The sequence below is a fragment of the Alexandromys fortis genome, unplaced genomic scaffold (genome assembly GCF_014885135.2).
Source record: "Alexandromys fortis isolate MF-2015 unplaced genomic scaffold, M_Fortis_MF-2015_v1.1 scaffold_92, whole genome shotgun sequence".
NCBI classification, from domain to species: domain Eukaryota; kingdom Metazoa; phylum Chordata; class Mammalia; order Rodentia; family Cricetidae; genus Alexandromys; species Alexandromys fortis.
In genome coordinates, this window is record NW_026067972.1 from 4909245 (window position 1) to 4932863 (window position 23619).

General features: G+C 37.7%; 1 protein-coding gene across 3 annotated transcripts in view; it reads right to left on the reverse strand.

The window, feature by feature from the left end:
• The window catches only part of Zcchc7 (zinc finger CCHC-type containing 7), a 163496-nt gene that overhangs the window by 36932 nt on the left and 102945 nt on the right, over positions 1-23619 (reverse strand). For all 3 annotated transcript variants that reach the window (XM_050156152.1, XM_050156154.1, XM_050156155.1), the window contains exons 3-5: positions 4593-4636; positions 3093-3218; positions 2109-2279 (exon numbers count right to left, since the gene is read on the reverse strand). In XM_050156152.1, the coding sequence (XP_050012109.1) occupies positions 2109-2279; positions 3093-3218; positions 4593-4636 (341 nt within the window). The remainder of the gene's footprint in view (positions 1-2108; positions 2280-3092; positions 3219-4592; positions 4637-23619) is intronic.

Consider the following 23619-nt stretch of genomic DNA (forward strand, 5'->3'; position numbering starts at 1 on the left):
TGTGTGGGTGCACCCCTCGCGGTCCTGAGTTCCTTGCTCGTGCTCTCTCTCCTTCTGCTCCTGATTTGGACCTTGAGATTTCAGTCCGGTGCTCCAATGTGGGTCTCTGTCTCCTTTCATCGCCTGATGAAGGTTAATATTCAGGAGGATGCCTATATGTTTTTCTTTGGGTTCTCCTTCTTATTTAGCTTCTCTAAGAACCCGAATTATAGGCTCAATGTCCTTTATTTATGGCTATTTATTATGAATTTTGTTTGCATTTATGTATCTGGTTCTGGCAAAACAGATGTTCAAGTATGAACATAGGAAGAAAAAGTTAAACTTTGTTGATCTACTTAAATTTTTAAAAATATTTATTTATTCAGTGTGTATGTGTGTGAGTGCATGCTGTGGAGTGGACATCAGAGGACAACCTGGGAGAGTCTGTTCTCTTTTTCTATTATATGGGGTCTGGGGATCCAACTTAGGTGACCATGTTTGGTAGGAAAGTGCTTTTACCCACCCACCCACCCATCTTGTCAGTTCCACTTGATTTTTTTTTTTTAACTTGTAAAACGTTCAATTATCAATAAGGTTTCAGAAGTCTTCTGAGAAAGGGTGAAAAGGTGGGTAAGAAGATGGAACTGGCAAGAAGGGTGGAAGACACTAGAGGCTAAGAGTTTGAACTGAAGGGTTCCTCACCAAGGGAAGTGGAAGGCTTGCAAAGAGCCCTAGCAGAGGAGGAAGAAATGGATACTATCAGTTCTGAAGGTCATGTAGGGGAGGGATGTAGTGCAGTAGTTAAGAGTAACATTTATAAGTTGGCCTGGCCTTCTGACACAAGTCTGCAACTTTAGCCCTGAAAAGACAATGAGAACCAACCTAAAACAACAAGGGTTGGCACCCAAGTGAGTGTGAAAATGATTTAGCAATGATTAACTCTTAAATACAAAATAAACATCTGTTGTTACTCTGTAGAAATGTATGCAGCTAAGAGCTAAAAAAACAAACCTTAGTGACACATCCTTCAGAAGTAGAGTAAACTGAGTGTAGGAGATACAGATTCCCTATCAAAGCTGGATCGACATCATCATTAGCCTTTCTGGGCTCTAATGTGATTAGAATTGATCTATTCCCTCCATACACATTTAAAACAGGAGTGAGCAAGGTCCACTGATTGCATCGTTCTATGCTGCAAATAACTGAAATGTCTTCTAAATTACTTGTACTTTCTTATTATTTTTTTAGAAAAGTACTTTTTTGAGAAAGGGTTTTGCAGGCCTCAAAACGTGAGATCTTTGTGCCTAGGACTCTTAGGAGCTAGAATTATAGGCCACACTACAATGCCTGAGTTACTTTTTAAATATACAAAAGACCCAATAAAATGCCATATTTAAAGTCCTGGGAGGTGTATACTTATTGTCTTAGACTCGCATTATTTAACCACTAGTAAAAATCATCATCAAGAATATCAGGCCAGGTTTCACATGCACAACTGTATAAAATGTGTAAGTGCACATCTATTTTCATTTAAACATACACGAATTCATATGCAAAATTTCCATGTTATATTATGTATCTCTTGAAAGTTAATCTTTATTTAGTAAGTAAATAAAGTAAAGATACTAGCATGGGCTCGAAACCGTGGCTGGTGTCCCTTCTGATGGATTCTTTAGTAGGACTATGCCTGACATTTAGAGCACCGCTCTGCATGGCAAGTGGTTAGTAGGCTGTGACAACCAAGTTTAAGGAACAATAAACGTTATAGCGTGGCAGCACACACTTTTTTGTTTTATTTTTCATTTTATGTGCATTAGTGTTTCGCCTGCATGTATGTCTATGTGCGGGTGTTGGATCTCCAGGAATTGGGAGTTACAGACAGTTGTGAGTTGCCATGTAGGTGCTGGAAATTGAACCCTGGTCCCCTAGAAGTTTTAATCCAAACACTTGGGAGGCAGAGACAGGTGGCTCTCACAGTTTGAGGCCAACTTGGTCTACAGATTGAGTTTCAGGAGAAAATCTGTGTCAAACAAACAAAAACAGCCATTCTTTCAAGAAGACTGGTGACGGCTATAATTGGTATACTGTCCAAAGTCTCGGCAGAGATGAACTACATTAGGGATACTTACGTCAGCATAGTGGCCTGTCATATCACATCGGCCACATCGCTTTCTCCAGGGAGATTTTTCAAGACATCTGTGCATGGAAGGCACGGGCAAAGAGCAGTCTGAACAGAAACGGGCTGGACAGGCATGCTGGAAGTGTCCTCTCTCCGAGCAGAGGCAACAAGGCCGGACTTTCTACGTGGCAGACAAACACAAACTTTCTTTAGTATCAGTTTCAAATGGTAGAACATTGGTTACTCCTTTCCTATATAATCCCATTTCTAACTCAAAATCCAGTGAAGGTCCAACCTTGAGCAGAATTGTAAATCAGACAAATGTCTGGACTCAGAGCTTGAACACAGCTACCAGTATGTTGCTGCCCCAAAGTCTTAGGTCTGGATATATGCCCAGCTGGCACCTACTTAGCATATCTAACTTACAGAGGAATAGTCATAGAGCAGAAATATCTCGGAAAACAGAATGAGGACATCTGGAAACTAAGCCATGGGAGGAACAGAGAAAGAAGCAGAAGTAAGCCTGCAAAGACTTGTTTAGGAAAGGTACTAGGTAAGGAAGGAACGTGTGTACCGAGTTACTACTACATGCCACAACATCCAAGAGTTCCAGTTCTGTAGTGCTCCAAAGGTAGATGCACTTGCTTTGCATAATTTGTGCTAGCACACACTTACAAAAGAAAACAGTGAGAATTATCCCACAATGAAATATGTTGCTTAAAGAGGAGATGGCTTTGAAAGGAAAGGGAATCACTGTGCTCAGTCTTCTAGGCATAGGATAGGAAGTGATTTGCACACAGTCACACACTTCATAATAGGGAAGCTGAAAGAGATCCCAGGGTTTCCAGATGCTGCACTTACTGCTCACCCCTGTGCCAGGCTCATGAGCCACCTGTAATCCAACACACTTGAACAAGAGCTGAGTCTAAGTCATAGGTTTCTAAGCCAAACTGTCCCATCTTAACAAGAAAGAAGCATCATGCATTTTACGTACTTGTGGTAAAGGGCAGTTTTTTGACAAATGGCCACGTTTATCACAATTTCTACATATGACATTTTTGTCGGCTGAATAGTATCGGTTGGTCCATCTTCCAGATGATCTGCTATTGCCTATCTTGGCCTAAGAGTAGGAGGGAAAAAAAAAAATCAAGAATTAAAATTACTTCAGTCAGTTTAAGGAAACCTACCTATTCTTCCTCTTAAAACTATTAACAAGTAAGAATTGTATTTTAGGTCAGTTCGATTACTTTGGTAAGACACAAGAATTGACAGACACCTGTGTCCAAGCAAACTCCTGGATGTGGACTCAACCCTGTTTCTTTTACACTTGCCCACATGACTCCCTCCCATTTATTATTCTCCACTTAGGGGGTCAGGTCTAGCAGGAATACTGCTATGCTTCACTTAGTTGTTGCTAACTTCTATATCTAAACATATATCATTTATTGATGAGTGAGAGACTTGCTTAAAATTTTAGGTAGGGAATGGTATTTTTATGATTTTGTGCTTTAAAATATTAAAAAACAAAAACTACCAACTTTTATAACTTTTCTTTTGAAAAGCTGAGGGCTACTTCTTTTGCCTATAAAACTAATCATACTTTCTAAGAGTATGAGATAATATTTTCCCACTATAGTCCTTGTACATTCTGCTACAGTGACCCAATTCTAGCTGTCTTATATTCTAGTTAAATTCTATTATCTATGAAAGAACACGAGCAAAACACATCATATGGAATACCTAAAGAGGAATATGCAAATCCCAACCATGCACTTATTTTGTTTGGCAGAATTCTATCTTTAAAGCCAGGTATGGTGGTACATGACTATAATCCCAACACTTGGGAGGCCGGGGCAGGAGGATCTCGATTTGAGGCCAGCCTAGGCTATGTAGGAAACCCTGTCTCAAAAAAAGAAAAATACATACATAAATAAATTCCATTTTTGAAAAGCTTCAGTTTTTACCTGTTATTCTCTTGAACTGGTTGACAGTTGTCTCCAATCTACAGATATCTTAAAACTTGACATCAAGTTGAAAACAACTTTTTAAAAGTTTATTTTTAAGTATTTGCTACAATAAGGCTAATAATTGACACAAGCACCTGCCACATTCTAAATATAGCCTGACCATTTCCTTATACTGAAGAAACAGTTATTTCCGCTGTTGAGTTTAGTAGTAGCAGCCATAGGGGCTAAAACGAATCATCATGGCAAAGAAGAAACAAGCAGAAGGGTATCAAATGATTATAGTTACCCATCAGCTGACAAAAATCAAAGCTGAGTTAAATTTCTGGGAGGTTAAATCGTACTAAATCATACACATACTAAAATAATCAAACTTTCTCTTCTAAGTTATAGGGACCATGTTTTTTTTTTTTTTAAAAAGCTTATTACTTTTCCAAAAATTATTGTATTAAAACAAATGGAAAGCTATGGATCAAAGCTATGGAACAATATTAAACTATTGTGCAGAATTTTTAAAAAACTGGTTTTACCTCGATGTCTTTGTCAATGATGAACCAGTTTGCATCACCTTCTCCTATAAAACAAACAAACAAAAAAATGTTACTTACTCTTAGTGCCTAAAACCATACAGACACATAACGGTTCTTCAACTTGTTAGTGCTCAAACTGGAACTTAAAGGTACAACGGAAAAATGTTAAATATCTTAAATTCTTATGCAAGTCTAAAATGTTAATTTTCAGACTTATTTTATTTTTTAAAAATTGTGTGTCTGTGCATGAGTGTGGGTACCCATGGAGGCCAGAAGAAGGTGTCAGATCATCTTGGACCAGGAGTTATAGGTGGTTATGAGCCTCCCCATATGGGTTCTGGGAAATGAACTCTGGTCCTCTGCAAGGGCGACACATGCTCCTAACTGCTGAGCCGTCTCTCTAGTCATAAAATGTTACATTATTATTTTTGTGGTGACAGGGATTGAACTCAAGACTTTGTGCCTGCCACACAAGCACTCTACCACTAGAGATACATGTGAGCTTTCACAAGTCAGGTTTTTGTGCGTCTGTATGTACACCAGCACGTGTGAGGAGACATTCATAGGGGAGAAGAGGATGTTGGGTGTACTATTCTCCAGCACTCTACCTTACTCACATGAGACAGTGGCTCTCACTGAACCTGGAGCTTGTGTCTTTTAACTAGTCTGGCAGCAAACTCTGTCACTGCTTACCACAATGCTGAGGTGATGGGTACATGTGTGCTCATGCCCACTTTACACATGGGTGCTGAGGATTTGCACTCAGCAATCTCACCCACTGAGCCATCTACTCTGCACTTTACTTAAAAGCTGTGTGACTCTCATTAGTTGACCACCTTATGCCTCATCCATAGTTTCTGTCTGTGAAATGGGATAATAGTATTTATAGTATTTGCTCTGCCTACCCTCAATCTTCTGTAGGATCAAATGAGACCTGTAGAAAATGCTTTGTATATCAAGCTCTATACAAATACAAAAGATCGGCAAAGGGCCCAAATACCCAACAGCAGTTGCTGGAAGAAACTCATTTCAATTTCTTTACCTGACCATGCAGAGCTTTAATTAGAGATGTGTCTCAATGAACCTACCACCCTTTTTAGGTTTTGAGACCCCAAACACTAGGATATTGTAAAAACTTTTTTTGTGAACAAACCCCAGAATCTTGTCTTAAACTTTTAGACTTGGCTTTCTGTGAGTTGGTATATAAACTCTGGCCACTATCTCCATCTATACTCTTGTAAACAAACACCTTCTTCACTTGTTTCTCCATCTTGCTGGCCTCCACTTTAACATTTTAAAAACACTAGACCTTGAAAACTAGTTCACTTCGTAGGTTAGGAATTTTGCATGTCATTTACAATATAAAAAAACAATGACATAAAGAAGAAAAACAAGAGGTCAAATATCGAGAAACTTCTGGGTGGGATAATCTATGCAGAAGGCAGGAGGAGGAGGATTGCTGCAACACATCTTGCATACATAAGCTTAGGCTAGCCACAGCCACACAGTAAAACTCTTATCTCAAAACAAAAACCAAAAACAAAACACAAACTTCCAAATATCCATAAACCACTAAGCATTAACCTAAAAGTACAGCTGTAAGACTGGAGGAGGACAGGATTTTCCTGTGTCAGCTATTTTCTTTTCTTTGCATTGGCCTTTTACAAACTTGCAAATGCTTCCCATTCCTTTAGTCCCTCTCCGGACAAGGAAGGGACCTATGACTAATGCAGAAGCTAAGGAGGTGTCAACAAAGGACTAAAAGCCAAGTTATGATTTCCTCCTCCATCCAACCTTACTACTTTCACCTATCTTAAAAACACAAATCAAGCTTGACTCGCTTCTCTGAAAAGGATTTTGAAGAGAAATGCAGTAATCTACATGTTTTCAGGCCTACCAGGGGCAAGTGTCTAGGAACATATTTTAAAATAAAATACCTGTACTAAGAAAATCATGAGGCTGCTTTACAAAAAGACCAATCCATAGGAAAGCAGAGATGCTGTACTGCTGCTGATTTTCTTTGTGGAATTTGGAGGCTGCATACATGTACTGAGAGTGAGAATATATTAAATAGTGGCGGCTTCATTCCTTCATCCCACCATATTATTATTCTTTCATTCGAAAGATACAGGCAAGGAACAGGTGGACTGCAATTTTCAGAGCTGCTCTGTGTATCACCAACATTTATCATTAAAATTTAATGACTCCCTGTAATTACTTGAATTATAAAACTCGTTTAATTTTTTTTTTCTTTTGGGTGTGAATGCATGTGTATAGGTATCATCTTGTGTCTTTGACAGCTTTCCACAGTACTTTTTTAAACACCAGGTTTCCCACTGAACCGAGGGCCCCCAATCTGACTAGAGTAGTCCACCATGGAGACTCTGGGGTCTGCCCATCTCCATTCCCCAGTGCAGGGACTGCAGATGTATGTTGTACCCAGGTTCTCGCATGGGTCCTTATGCTTGGACAGCAAGACCTCTGCTGACTAAACCATTCTCCCAACTCCACAAAGCTGATTTAATTTTGTTCTTAAAAAATGCAAGGCTGGGGATAATGGGGAATGCCATTAATCCTAGCACTTGGAAAGCAAAAGCTGGCAGATCTTTGTGAGTTTCAGGGCAGCCACGGCTACATTTCAAGCTTCAAACAAAACAACAACAAAAAATGAAATGCAAGGGTATATACACACACACACCCTTGACTTTCATTCTTTTCAAGACTGTTTTGGCTATCCTAGGCCCTTTATTTTGGGTATAAATTTTAGAATAAACATGCAAATTTATATAAAACATTTGCTGGGATTTTGATTGACACTGTGTTGAATCTACAGAACAGGTCATATCAAGGGTCCTTATAAATGAATAGTTTACTTTAAGTTTTCATGGTAAAGTTTTTCCAATTTTTGATTATAAGTTTATAAAATATAACTGACTTTATACATTCATATTACATTGTGTAAATCTGATGCAATCACTTAAGTTTTAAAAGTTTGTGTTGTATGCTTCTGCCAATTTCAACATACACATCCCACCACCTGTAAGTAAAGATAGTTTTACTTCCTTCTTTAAATTTTTATTCATTTATACACACATGCATGCACACACATCTCTATGTGAAGGTCAGAGGTCAACTTGTGAAAGTTGGTTGTCTCCTTCCATCATGTGCGCCCAGGTTGTGGATGTAGCTCCACATGTAGCCCAGGATGACTTCCACACTACCCCTCTTTGTTCATTCCTATCAAGCTCAATCTTACCTCTATAGCCTACCTGTTCTGATTATCCTTATGTCTGAGGTCCTCAAAGTCAATATAAATAGATAGATATTTAATGCCTTTTCTTACTTTTCTTTGGTGACTCACTTTTCTTCTTCTGGTCTCATCTTCCTTTGTGGTCTCTTCCCCCAATTCAGTATCTTGTCTGCTCTATGTTTGCCTTCTTTCTCCCAATGTATGCCAATCTGCCCATAATGGAAACTAGCAAATCTGTCCTTCCAAGGTTGTTTCTTTAGTTCCTTATGCAATCTAAATCTCTATGGGTATATCTCTATAGGTCACTCAAGTTCCTAACACTCAAAGTTCTTTCTTCCTCGCTACTGATGACTCTGTGGTGGAGTGCTTGCCAAGGTACTCAGCACCAGGCTTAATGAACTTCAGTACTGTAAACGAATTAAAAAAAATAATCAGACATATAAAACTACAGTTTTCGTTTTCTCCTGATATCATCAACCCCAACAACTTGTGCCATAGTCTGTTTTCCAGGTAGAAACCCTTAAATCTTATCTCTTAGCTGGCATAAGACTGCTCATCAGATCCTAAGTTGTCTGTCTCAAATAGCTTTAATGCTATTACTTTAGCATTAAAGTAATGAAAATAATTTCACTTCATTCTCTCAAATTTCATTCTATTCCACTGTTATTGGACTAAAACAGAAATGTGAACACATTCTTCCTGGAAGGTCCCTTGCTGCCATGGCGAGTGGTAGAACACAGCATCACACAACACTGCCCAGGACTTAGTCCTTCCTTTTTCTGGCCCCACTGCTTTAGTTATACTCATTAATTCCCCTATCCCATGATACTCTGCAGGTATGCTTACACATGTATTCTCCAGAACATCTGAAGACACCCCACATTTGGGTATCCAGTATTTGGATCAATAACTGTCATCTGTTACTGATCCAATTAGAGAAGATCACTCACAACTGTGTAACATTCTGGACTTAAACTGTGGTGTTTCTCTTTGTAGCTTCCAAACATCAAAGGATGACTGCCGAGTTATCAGGGGGTACTGATGTTCACGTAATAAATCAACTAAAGGGGCTGGTGAGATGACTCAGTGGTTTAGAGTATGTGTTACTCTTCTGGATCCCTGCGGCATCTGCACTCACACACGCACACACTCACATGTACACATAACTAAAGTAAAAAATAAGTCTTTAAAATAATTAGTCAGTATGTAAACTAAGTAACATTTCTACCTCTATTGATTTCCCTTTAGTCTTTTCTCCCTCAATGGCAGTATAAAAGCACATTACCTGCATCTTTTAGGTTACTGGGCATTTATTTAATAGCCCTGTATTAAGAGTTACAGTAATAAGTAATTTATCCCTTTCTATGTCAAAGCTGTATATGGACTATGACTACCTCAGTTTTTATCTACATATCTGTTGACTATCTTGCAAAATTGAAAGTAGAAACAAAAAAAAATCACATTTAAATATATGTAGTCTTGTATGAAAAGCACTATTCTGAACTGGGACACATAAGCTATTATATAATTGAACTGGCTGTTGATGTATAGTAAATGTTTAGCAAGACAGTATTATTATGGTTAAGGAGGAACTTTAAGAACCTAAAAAAAATTGAAATCACTATTATTGAATAATGAATACCCTGACAGGCCTAGGATCAACATAAAATGTTTATAAAATCTATAAAAGATAATGGTGCATTTATAGATAATTGCTATAATTTATTTGTCATATCCTTTCCTTAGCCTAACTCTACTATACCGGATCACCCCTGGGATCTTCTCACTTTTAATAAGAAACAGAAACAGCCACAAGTGAACTTGCGATTCCCAACTTCATCAGCAGCATCTGTTACTGCAACGGAAACTTTTGAGAAACACACAATGCCACATTAAAATCCCCAAGGGTTCAGCCATTTTATTCACTTGCATTCTTCTCGAACTGCAGAAGCGTGTGCTATCTCTTTCTCTCGTTTTTCCCTCATATTTATGGTTTTTCATTTTAACATCAGACAGAAAACTAATTTAGTCATTTTAATTTTGTGCTACATAACTGGTAATAGCATAAATAAAACAAATTTTAACACAAGAATTTATAAGAAAGAAAAATGTTCATCTTATTTTTAATCATATTAAAATTACCAGAAACAGCTTATATTTAAAATTATGTGTAAAAGATAAATGAGGATTTGACTTTTCTTTTTTTAGAGATAGGGGAAGAAGAAGAAAGAGGAAATAAGTGCAGGTGCTTAGCTTGGGGCTACGAAGAGTTCTTGCAAAGTTTATCAGTTATATAAAAGTCTATTGCCAGAGGGAAAGGATATAAGAACAGTTATTACATACCCTCCAATTCTTATGCCCCAAGATTTCATCAGTGAGCTACCAGGCTAAGTGATTATTATTTAGAAATTCAAGCTGGGCGTGGTGACTCAGGCCTGTAATCCTCAAAAACACAGTTTGAAAGCAGCCCTATACTCCAGTGGGGGAGGAAAACAACACACAACAAAAAGTAATACACAAATGATGCATGCGATGGGGTCATGAGTGCTTTGGGAAAAGAACAGTCCAGCATGCAGTAGAAAGTAAGCATGCTGGGTATGGATTACAATTTTATGTAGAATAGAGAGTAGGTTTCATGGCATTCAAGCAAAACTTATGGAAAATAAGAGAATCAAGACATGTACTTGTGGATAAAAACATTCCAAGCAGTAGCAAGTGCCATGGCCAAGTGTTTACAAAATAGCAGTGCCCAGTGTGGCTAGAGTAGAGTAAATGTAGGGGAGCAGGGTAAAGTCAAGGAGGTATAGGAGTACACATTTAAGAAGAGCCTTGTAGGCAGTATATAGATTTAGGCCTTTATTCTTTTTTTTTTTAAAAAAATTTATTTATTTATTTATTTATTTATTTATTTATTTATTTATTTATTTATTATGTATACAATATTCTGTCTGTATCCTGCAGGCCAGAAGAGGGCACCAGACCTCATTACAGATGGTTGTGAGCCACCATGTGGTTGCTGGGAATTGAACTCAGGACCTTTGGAAGAGCAGGCAATGCTCAACCTCTGAGCCATATCTCCAGCCCTAGGCCTTTATTCTTTATTCAATGTGCCCACAATAATTAATGCTTACATAAGCTGAGATTGCCAGAAAGTAAGCAAAAGGTATGATGTTAAAATTATTTAAAACTGTGTTCAAAAGAGAACTGTAAAATGTTTTATATAACTGTACAACATGTCAACGAATATATGCACAGACCTAAAGAAGAAGCCTTTTCAAATCCCCACTAACAGACCCTCTCCCAGGTAGAAAGTCAAAATTGAAATGGGACACAATACATAAAAACACAAGTTGCACTGGGCAGTGGTGGCTCATGCTTTAATCCCAGCACTTCGGAGGCAGAGGCAGGTGGGTCTCCGTGAGTTTGAGGCAACCTTTGTCTACAAAATGAGTTCCAGGACACTGAGAGTTGTTACACAGGGAAATCTTGTCTCAAAAAAAAAAAAAAAAAAAAAAAAAAACCCAAAACCAAACCAAAATACAAGTTGCTGACATTCACCGCTACAAGATTATCTTTTTATCACACAGCACATTCAAGTCTAATGTGAGCAGCACAGTGCTACCGTTAAAGTAGAACTGTACTGGGTGTGGATCTGATGGTGTGTCTAATGAGATAACAGCCTCACATTTGCAGCTGTGGTTCTTCAGGGCGAACCATCACATCAGCTAGCATGGGGCAGAGACAAGTCTCTTACACCTCTTATCACTTGATTAGTGTCCAGCAGGGGTCCCACAAATACTATTGGGTATAGGTCCAAGGGTAACTTGTAGGAGTTGGTTCCCTCTCTCCATATGAATCCTGGGGCCTGTCAGCAGGCGTCTTCACCTGTTGAGTCATGCAGCTGGCCCTGTACTGATCTTTACAGCTCTTCCAGGGCACTGGCTACTCTTACATGAGTAGCAATGACAACTGTGTGCTCAGTTTATAGCTTGCTAAAATATGAGAGTAAATACAATTTCTCTTTTGAATAGCATTCCAAAAGAGCAATGTAGCCCTTTCTGGAGCACAGGAAATAGACAGATCTATTACTACCAGCCTTTTCCTTACAGTGCTATAGCCTACTGACAATCACACCAAAATGTAAAAGAAAAAGTACAAAAAAAGAAAAGATCACAAAACAGAGTAAGAGAAACTATTTTTAAGTATCTCAGAATAAAAGAGGGGCAAGATTATTGTGCAAAGAAACAACAGCTTTTTCAAAACACATTGAATGATTGTATACTAAACATTTTCTCTCGAGATTTTCTCTTCCTATCTGTGAGCATGAAATCTATCCACGACATAATCTCTAAGATGAATCCCCCCAAACCAATTTAAAAAGTATCCGCTCCCCCAAAGTCCCCAGACAAAAATCAATCACTCCAGATCGAGATAATTTTTTCTATTAATTTTAGTATCTTTTAAAATCTCTTTAAGTTCCCATTCACACCAGATGGCACATGTAAGAAAAATCTGACAACAGAACCTTCAAATTACAATGAAAATATTTTGAATTATATTTTAATTTTGTGCATAGAAATACATGTGAAATATTTGTTAGATATTCAGTTCATGCCCCCTGGGAACACATACTAACTTCCACTTCAGAAAAGACAATGTCTATTTATAATCCGTTTGCAGCATGCACTATTGAGGCCAACTAGGAAGGGTTTAAAGCTGTTTTTTTCAACAAGGCTCACAAGTCCTGAGGTTAAATACACATGAATTAAGGATGTTTAATCCAACTTAAGATACCATCTTTTCATATTTAAAGCAGTTTCCACTAAACAGGAAAAATACAAAATACATGAGCTACCCCTGAAAATAAAGTTTCTACAGGCTAATATAAACATTTAAAAAAATTACTTAGACTCACATTGTGTTTACTCTCATTTCTTATATGTACATTTTTACATTGTTAAAAGCAAAATATTTTGTGGAAAAGAACACCGCACAAATGAAAACCCTGTTTGTCATGCACTTAGAAATATTTAACAAAGCCATGCTGATATATATATAAAACTAGGGTGAACACAAGAAAGTATAAAGTATGGTACTGGTGCGTGTAAACACAGCACTAGGGTGCACACACAGAGAATAAACAGTTAAACAGCCTCTACCTGTTTTGTGTACTCCCTTTCAGATATTGTCCCCAGAGCTTTGGCCTCTGTTGCTGTCTAACTTGAATTCACAAAACTCAATGGCTCATGGTTTTCAAAGCTTAGGGCAACGTTAGCAGAACAAAGTCGCTTTCTCTCTCTCTCTCCCTCTCTTTTTGGTGGGTACAAGTATGGGGACCACAGGAACAGTTAAATTCATGGCATGGCTGGTCTACCACACAGTCGGGGGAATTCTTTAAATAGAGCCTGTCACTCTCTTGGCCCATCAATGGGATTTCCTCCCCGAACTGCTGATTCGTTCAGGTACACAACAGAGGAAATTTCAGTTAACCTTTGTTTCACCCCAGGGAAAAATCTGTCTGAAAGTATAAAATGAATAGATTAAAAAAAAAAAATAAGCTGCTCAGCCCCACGGCTGTTCTCTTAGTGCTCACTGCAGCTTAAGTTAAACAGCAAAAAGGGACAGCAGAGTGTTGCATTCCCAGTGGAAATTCAAGCATAATACAGGGTATCCAGTAGACCAGATTTTATTTTGATGACTAAACCAAACTAACTGTCCTTCCTGCTAAACAAATTTGAAATCTTCCTTCTGATAATCTTGTGAATCAGATTTTTCTTGTATTACTAAGTCACTAAACTGTTATAATGTGAGTGTCTCTAGCCAAAAACTGTATCCTCAATCTTCTTTGAGAGAGAGACTCTTAGGAATATTTTCAAATATAGCTAACTTGTTAAATTTGAGCAGTAACAGTGTGCCAGACAAGAAAAAGGAATCAAATAAATGAGAATCCTGTTGAACTCTCTCCTATTATCCCTTTCAAAATAAAAAAAAAAAAATCCAAGGGAGGAGGGTATGTGGAGTCCCTTTTCCCTGAGAGGCTGAAGTTGCTCTACAGATGTGAGAAATCATGGGGTGAAGGGTGAACACAGAGAAAACATAAGTTAAACTGCTTTTCCATGAGACTAAGATAATTTATATTATATACAATTAAAAACATGAGTATAAATGTTGAGATATGGTGGGTGCATATATATTGGATACCTACTTTTACCAAATTATTCCTGAACACAGTGAGGCAGAAAAGCTATGGTGCTGTCAATATCTTTTATATATTTAACATACTGTAATTACAATATATTAACTGTAAGCTAATGGGGGAAGCTCTCTAAATAAAAAACAAGACCAATGCCATTTTTATAACAATAACAAAAATAGGATTCAAGACATTTTTGCTTAAATTTTCTCATCTGTATATGAACATTTTCTATTTTTAGTCAGCATGCTTTACATTCATGGAATAACATAATAACTTTATGTCCACCTATAATGTGAATGGCTGAGTCAGAATAATTAGTTTCTTGAGTTTAGGAACCTCAAACCCTACCCAGTTCTATGAGACTGTGACTGTTGGAATCTGTTACCTCATTCTGCTATAGAACACTATCCCATGAATTTGTATTTTGGTACTAGTTATTCAACCTCTGTCAATCCAGCTTTATCCTTCTGGCTGCTGTTTCACTTACTCCTAAGGCAAACTTCTTTAGTTTGTACCTATGAGAAAACTCACAAAATCTGCCATTCTGTGCTAGGCTTATTTCACATAACACAATGGCCTGCATTTCCACCCATGTTGCTGCAAATGACCAGATTTCAATCTTTGTGACCAAATAATATTCTATAGTGTACACAGGACACATTTTCTTTATCCATTCAGCTGTCAATGTACATCTCACTGGTTTCCTTTGTCAATAAGGAGTGCTACAACAGAGCACAGCTACCAGTCTGACTACACACACACACACACACACGCACACACACGCACACACACACACATTACTCAACGATATCTCCAAGTAATAAAATTGTCAGATTATACTGTTAGCTTTTTTAATATGGAAAAGGACTATATAATTATAATCATTTATGACATTTCCATTCCCATCTGAGACTGTGCACAAACCCAGTGTGGTCCTACTGGAAGCTATATAAACTATAATCAGGGAAATTGCATCACTAAGTAAACTGAAAACAACATAGACAAATGTGCAACAAGTACACACTAAAGCACATTGCACAGCAAGGCAGCATTATCAGATGGGTGTGACTGCATAGAAGGAAAACACAGTGTCAGAGTTCACACTGGCACACACACAGTTATCTAAGGCAAAGAGGTGCCAAAGAAGAGTTCTGGATTATATAAACAAGAGCAGAAGATGCATGGGAATCCAGCAGAAGTACTGTACAAATAGACCTCTTCAGTCATGTACAAGAAATACACATTGTCAAGAATGAGTGTAACTATCTATGCTATGTCCTAAACTAAGGGTAGCTCCATGCTACACCTCCTAGGTTAAAATACAACCACTACTATATTTCCTAAGTGGACGATAAATGAAATGCCCCTTTCCCTTTCCTTTCTTTAAAGATACTGAGTTATATATGGCTCTTTAGCTTTACTACAAGATCTACTTTGGATTTTCCTGCTTTAAGACCCAAAGAAAGGGGCTGGAGAGATGGCTCAGTGGTTAAGAGCATTGCCTGCTCTTCCAAAGGTCCTGAGTTCAATTCCCGGCAACCACATGGTGGCTCACAACCATCTGTAATGAGGTCTGGCGCCCTCTTCTGGCTTGCAGACATACACACAGACAGAATATTGTATACATAATAAATAAATAAATATTTATAAAAAAAGAAAAAATTTTTAAAAAAAAAAAGACCCAAAGAAAATTATATCGAGGGTTTATTGGTGATTCTAAGTATATCTGTTTTTAACAGTTAAAGTGTGATGAGTGAATTTAACATACTAAAAGTTTTATAGCATCTGTTCAGAAAAGATTATATACTATACAAGTTATTCCAGTTACACAAAATCATTTTTCCCCAGTGTCATTTCAACTGAGAAGAGTTCTATTCTATTCTCCTGAGGTAGTTTATAGCAAGCAAGCTTTGATTTCAGCTTCTTATTTTCAATTTTTATTTTCTTCAACAGTAGTTATATGTTTCTCTTTCATTTCTGCCCATTTTCTTCTCCGGTTTTTCAGGATAACAGAGAAACATTAGTGACTCCTCTGACTCTTTATATAAGGCTAAACACTTTGGTAGTGCCCAGGACCCCTTACTTCTCCAAGTGCCTCTGAAACTACTCAGATTTGGAGTTATGGACTATGGTCACAGTGACAGCAGCAAGGCTGGTGACAGAGATACTGACTGGTGGGCACTTTAATTTTCTAAGGAACCTCTAACCCCTATGATGGCTATATACTAGTTTACAACAACACCAGCGTTTGTAAGCACTCTTGGTCTTTATATTAGATGCAATGATTTTCTAAAGAACAAGTCAAAAGTGAAGGCAACAAAAGTAACAGCATACAAATGAAATTCTCACAAGCTAAGAGGCTTCTGCTTAGGAAAAAAGATAAACAAGTAGAGACAAACAGCCAAATAAGAAAAGTATTTGCAAATTATTCATCTAGATAATTCTTCTAGACTAATACCCAGAACACATAATGAACTCCACAACTCAACAGCAAAACAATAGATAACATGACTTCATGTCTCTAATGATGAGGGAAATGCAAATCAAAACGATAAGGGAATGTCAGCTCATCCCAGTTAGAACAGCTATTATAAAAAGCCAAGGGTTCTAATTTTCTTCTTTTTGTCAGTGTTGGGGATTGAACCCAGGGTCTTATGCATGCTAGACGAGTACTCTAGCATGGATCATACCTCTAGCCTAGTTACAAAGGTAACTTTTAAAATTTTCTTTTGGGGGCAAAAATGAAATAAAACGTTATTTGCTACCAACCAGGGAAGTGCTCAGTTCCGATGCACTAAGTGCATTCATAACTGTCATGCAACTGAGACAGAAAAGAAAGCGGGATACAGGAATGGAAAGTAGTCCCTGACGGCCATTCCCTCTAGTTGCATTGCTTGCTAGATAAGAATAAGTTCCACATAACCAACAGACTGACAAATATTCTATAAAGCCTGTTACAGAAAGACAATAACCCCCCTTTGAAAGACAACCTGAACCAGAGTGTTAAACAGCTAATGAGGCCCAGTGAGATGGCTCAATGAGTGAAGGTACTTGCCACCAAGTCTGACCTTAGGGCCTGCATGATCGAAGAAGAGTCTTCTTCCTTTCATTCCACGGATGCATGCTACCACCACATCACACATGTATGCACGTGCACACGTTTGTGCATGCATATACAACACACACTCACAAACAGGTAATGTGTAGTTCCAAGATGAAATGTGTGTGATATCTGAGCTTAAGTTTGACTCTTCTCTACAAAACTGAACAATGGCCCTCATAAACAACCTTACAGTTTCATTTTCAGAAGGATTCTCTCCTTAAAAGAAATAAGTCATGCTGGGCAGAGGTGGTGCATGCCTTTAATCCCAGCACCTGGGAGGCAGAGGCAGGCAGATTTCTGTGAGTTCGTAGGCCAGTCCTGGTCTACAGACAGAGTGCCAGGACAGGCTCCAAAGCTACACAGGGAAATCCTGTCTCAAAAAACAAACAAACAAAACGAAAGAAATAAGCCAGTTCATTTTACTTAAAGTACTAAACTTATTTATCTTTGAACTTGGCTATAAATTATATACTTTAAACAGTCTAACTTCAAAAACCATATAAATCGGTATTACAAAGACACTTAAACTTGATTCTCTCAAGAAGCCCATCCACATTCCTTTGGTGTGTACTTTTACTTAATATATGGCAATTTTGCTTCATTCTGACTTATACCAAGAGTGTTTCCTGACCCCTAGCTTCACCTGAGCATTCTTTGGAAATAACTCTTTAAGCCACATACTGGGCAGTTGTGTCTCCTATTATCAATGATAACCATCAATGCCATTCATCTCTAGAACTTTCATCTTGAAAAACTGAAATTCTGTACTTAATAGTAGGAGAGCTTAGAGAGTATATATTCTTTTCTGCTGACCAGGCCTAAGGGTCCTGACAGTGAAGATGGTGCTGGTAACATCATTCTTTACACAGAAGGGAAGTGAGATGTTTCTGCCATAGCAGGCCAACCTGACTTAGGGAAAGAAGATGCCTTCAGGTTGGAATTTATTAAATATGTACCTGCTGAAGGTAGTGCTCATAGCATTTCTTCCCTTAGCACTTCTTAGTACTCAAAAGCATTCTCATGATTGGGTGTGTGGCTCAGGGGCAGAGTGCTTGTCTAGTATGTGTAGGACCCTGTGTTTGGTTTTCAGCAACACAAAACAAACAAAACACTTTATATTGTAAAAGAGCATGCCAAACAGTGAGAATTAAGCATGCTATTAAAAAATTAGACTAATTAAGCACAATTATTTGTGGTGAAGGATGTACTTACAGATACCTGGGAAGTATTTTCTGTTCATTTCCTAAAAATTTCCTTTTTGTACAAGCTAGGTATTTTATACAAAGGAGACACAGTTGTATAAAAATTTTAAAGAAATCTATTGTTCTTCTTAGAAACATAAAAATAACATCTGTTTTATCTGTATTGTGATTTATAATGGGAAAGCTTCTGAAATGAACAAATTAACAACACCTGTGAAGGATTGGATTTGATCGCAGCACCACAGAAACAAAAACACCAAAAATTCCCCACAAATATGATGGGAAAAAAAAACACAATAAAAAGTATCTAAGTTAGAACTTACATGAACTCACAGATGTAAGCAAAGATTTCATACTAAGACTGAATAAATGCTAATTTAATGATATGTAAGCCATATGACGTTCAAGTAGTTTAGAAGATCAAACTATAACAAATAAGGTGAACTGAAAACAGTTTCCAACGACACTGGGCACAGGACAAGGCTGTTGGGGTAGGGCCCACTTGTTCATCCCGGCCGCCCAGAACCAAAACAATCACACAGAAACTACATTAATTAAAACACTGCTTGGCCCATTAGCTAGAGCTTCTTATTGGCTAACTCTTACATCTTAATTTAGCCCATTTCTATTCATCTGTGTATCACCACGAGGTTGTGGCCTACCAGCAAAGTTTCTGTGCATTTATCTCCAGCGGCAGATGATGGCATCTCTCTAACTCTGCCTTCTTCCTCCCAGAATTCAGTTCCATCCCCCCCACACCTAAATTCTGCCCTACCAACAGGCCAAAGCAGGGAGGGAGAAAGGTGGGAGAAAGAAGATGAGATTAAGAGTGGAAATAATGGAGGACACTGGCATAAAGAGAGCACAAGAAAGGAGCTGCAGCACTACTCAGAAAGAGTCACAGAGAAATTTATTCTAGTGCTGGGTTCAGTCATAAATAGGAAATGCTGACTCCAAATAAGACGCAGCTTAAAGATGTTACAAATTAAAAGCTAATAACCTGTGCCTTTTATTTCTTTTTTTTTAATTAATTAATTAATTTATTGATTGAAGATTTCTGTCTCTTCCCCACCGCCGCCTCCCCTTTCCCTCCCCCAACCAAGTCCCCCTCCCTCGTCAGCCCAACCTGTGCCTTTTAAAATATGGATTAAGACAACATGGGAAAATGGACGTAAGACGAAGGACAGTTGTTTCTTTCATTCAATTTTTATGTAACAATAAATGGTGGAAACAAGACGGTGGTGGAGGCGCCTTACTAAGCGCCAATGACCTTTCATCTGAACACAGACAACTGCTGGCATTTCATCACTTTGCACTTTCTTTGTAAAACACTAGTACTTGTTGTTTTAGGAATTTTTAAAAAGTCTAAGACAATCTTTGACAGATTCTTGAATGTAGAATTCTGGGTTGACAGTTCCTTTCGGTCAGTCCCCCTATTTTCCCCTTTCTAAAGAACTTTGATAATCCCCTGCATTGTATCTTGTAAGGCTCAAACCATGTTTTCCTGCTGTGTTTTGGTGACAGAACATTTATATGTAATAAATTTTGCACAATTATTGCCAAATGAATGAATAATGGAAAAGGGAAAAATGAAAAATCAACAAACACCAGAAAGTTCCAAAGAGGTGGAGAGAGGAGGTGCTTTGGACCAGAGAGCTTAGCCATTTCTCATCCTAAGAAACCTCGCTTTCTTTTTGGAGGCAAAGAGATCTACCCTGGGTTTAGACTGTGATGCATTATGTATAGGGTTCAGAATTGCTCTAAACAACCACTTCTCATGTCTTGGATACTTTAGTCATGATTTTTATTATTCGAGGATCCCATATTGACTAAGATTTCTTTTCATCAGAGAAAATTTTACAATTTATTTCTCTGGGCAAATTAATTATGGTTTACTATTTTAGGCCACTTTCTAAATTCCTAGGATAATTATATGAGATTCTAATTTCCAAAACATTCATTTGCAAATAGCTCATGAATACTACCCAATTTCCCAAAAGGCAGTATGAAAATGAGCACCCTAAATGATGGGGGAGGCAATTAACATCACTGAGGGATTGCTAGGTGAATGGCTCTATAGCAAGGCTTTCTCTTGCCTAATCTTCTCAATTACTCCATGACATGGATATTATTACTATCTATTTACAGATAAGTAAAGAGAAGCTCAAAAGCTGGCCAAGGTCACACAGTAGGGTAAGTGTGAAACATGAAAATACTCAAACCCTTTTCAAAGACAGAAATCAGTACACTTCTCATCTTGTATTTTAATTTACTTTTATTAGCATATATTAAGTTGTATAAAAAATGGATTTCACTGACATGTTTACAATGTACTTTGATTATTGTTACCATCTTTCACACATTGCCCTCTGTTGACCAGTCTATCAATATCCTTCACCTTCCCAAATAGTCCTTTATCTATTTTCATAGTTTCAACAACACTGAAGTTAAGTAGCTATAATTTATTTTCATCAAAGAAAACAAAACAAATGCCATTAAGACTGAAAAAAGCAAGCTTCAGAGTGGGAGGAGATCTTTATCTTTATCGACATATAATGCTCATGTCAAGAACACTTGAGTCATCCATACAAGTTAGTAAGATAAATATAAAACTGCTAAGCTCAGGTCCTTAAGAAAAATACTGATGTGACCTACAAAAATATAAATGGTACTTGACTTCCTTTAGTTATCTGGCAAATGAATATTAAAGCCATAGTAAAACACTGCTGCCCATCTACCAAAACATAACTAAGAACATTACCTAGACCAAGTGTTGGCAAGGATGCAAATAATGGGAACTCTGTACACTGTGTATGCTACAAATTGGCACAAACGCTTTGGAGAAAGCATTGTCATGGTAGATTAAAATGGAGGATTGGCATGAAAAGCAATTCTACTCCTTAGTGTGCATCTAAAAGCACAAAACATGCATGTTAAGTTTCCTTTCCACTAGCAAAGGAAAACGTCCAATTATAGAAATATGAAAAAACTGTACAGTCATAGAATGATAGATTCTCACAGGAACAAAGCAAACAAAAGACTGTATAATATTTTATATAAAAACAGACAACTTTGAAACTATCTATTCTATTTAGATTCTATTAGTAATAAATATATACATTAGGTTAGGAAGATGGTTCATTGGGTAAAGTGCTTTCCATTCAAGTGTGAGCATCAGAGTTCAGACCCCAGCACCCACGTAAAAAGCTGTGCAGGTGTGCTGGTCTTCTGGAATCACAACATTCAGGAGGCACTGATGTGGAGTCTCTGAGGTAAGTTACCTAGCTAGAGTAGCTAGAATTAACAAGTTCTGAATTCTTTGAGAGATCCTGCCTCAATAAATAGAGAGAGAGAGTTTGGTGGATGCTCTGGAATATTTATACACTGTATAAGCATATATTGCTGTAAAGATCTGAACAGCCACCAATAACTAGGCAGGAGGTATAGGCAGGACTTTTGGGCATAGAAGTAGGTGGCGATATTAAGAGATAGAAAGAAATCAATTAGGCATGGAGGGAGATAGATATAGAGAATGAAAGGCTAAAAGCCACATAGTAAAACAGATGAATAAAAACAAGTTAATTTAAGTTATAAGAGCCAGTGGGACAAGCCTAGATTAAGGCCGTGTTCTGAATAGCAAACCCTGGGTCTCTTGGCTTAGGCAGTATGGGGGGGGGGGCACAGAGGCATGGCTCTTTTAAGATGTTCTACTGTGCAACTAAGCACCTGAGCAGCTGGCACAGGGTACAAATGCCTGTCACAAGAAGACAAAACATTCCCAGAGCTGGGGTGAGTAAATGGAGCTCCAAAGTCAGTACCAGCTGTCATGAGGCTAGGCTCTAAAGAAACAGCGGGTAGGTGGAGCCAGTTGCTGGTGTACCACTTGCTAAGCAGAATTGCACACAGCACAAGTGGTCAGAGGAGGTTGCACAGGAATAGAAAGTAAGATTAAGATCAAATAAAATCTCTGAACAGATATAATATGCTTAAAAATGTGCTTAGATGCTAAAGAAGTAAAAAATAAGGATATAGATGATCATAGAAAAAATAGTTAAAAATAAAAAGTCTTTAAAAAATAAAGTAATATAAAAAGAATAAGCCGGATAAAGATGGAAAATACACAGCATGTCTGGATCCTGTATGGTACTTTGCTGACTTTGAATTTGTAAAACGCTAATGCACAAAAAACAATGGTTGCTGAGAGACTATGGAAACTGCTAAGTCAAACCAACCTATATTTCAGAAATGTCTTAACTTCAAAATGGAAGCCAGAAAATAAGTTGTATTGGGGAAGAGGTTACGTCTTTGTTTCCACAGGAAAACAAAAAGTTACGATAAAGACCAGATTTGATTGGGGGATACCTCCTGAAAATCTTGGCTACAGACATGAAGAAAGAAACTGAGAAAGACGATAGGATGGGTGACGTATATGCTGATCTCTCTGCTACAAACACAGCTCTGAGAATGGATGAGACATGATAAATCTTGTTGGTACAGAGTCCTCATGACTTACTATTATATGCCATCCTTTCATATGGCATGGATAGAGGTTAGGATTTATCGTTCAAAAAAAGTATAAAGTTGGCAGATGTCTTTTACCTATTCAAACATAAAACAAACAAAATTCGCTTTAGCTGACTTGTGCACACCACACATTCCATACTTGTGTTAATACAGATGTATGTTACCTTTAGAAGTTTGTGTGTATTCAGAACAAAAGGACCAAAATATCAATAAAGACATGTTGCCTAGTGATCCAACCTCTCAAATTTGTCTCTGTTGCAGTTTCCTCAAAATTCTGCATCTAAAACAACTTCAGAGTTGCTAGCTGAGATGGTCTAGCCTCACAGACTCTTCAGCCTAGACTTCAGATAAGCTCTACACTTTCCCATCACACAGAGACTAAACAAAAAATACAGCTAACTCTCCAAGGACTTTACCATTATCTCAATTTTCTCATTGTCCCTTAAAGATGTCATTTCCCCCAGACAAAAAGAAGCAGACTAGAGAATACAATACCCACACTCCTAAGAGGTGGGGTGGGTAGTTTTTTTTTGTCATTTGGAGAGTTATGAATGCTTGTCATTGTTTAGGGTGATTCGTTATAATTTGTTACTAGTCATGGTCAGAAAAAAAAAACTAAACAAAAAGGGTTGAGCTCAGAAATCTCTTTCTGAAAAGAAACAAAAGGGAGAATATAGAATTGATAGGATAAGAGGGTAGAGTGTTGAATATACTTTTAAACTAAATAAAAACCATTAATCTTAAAAATTTTA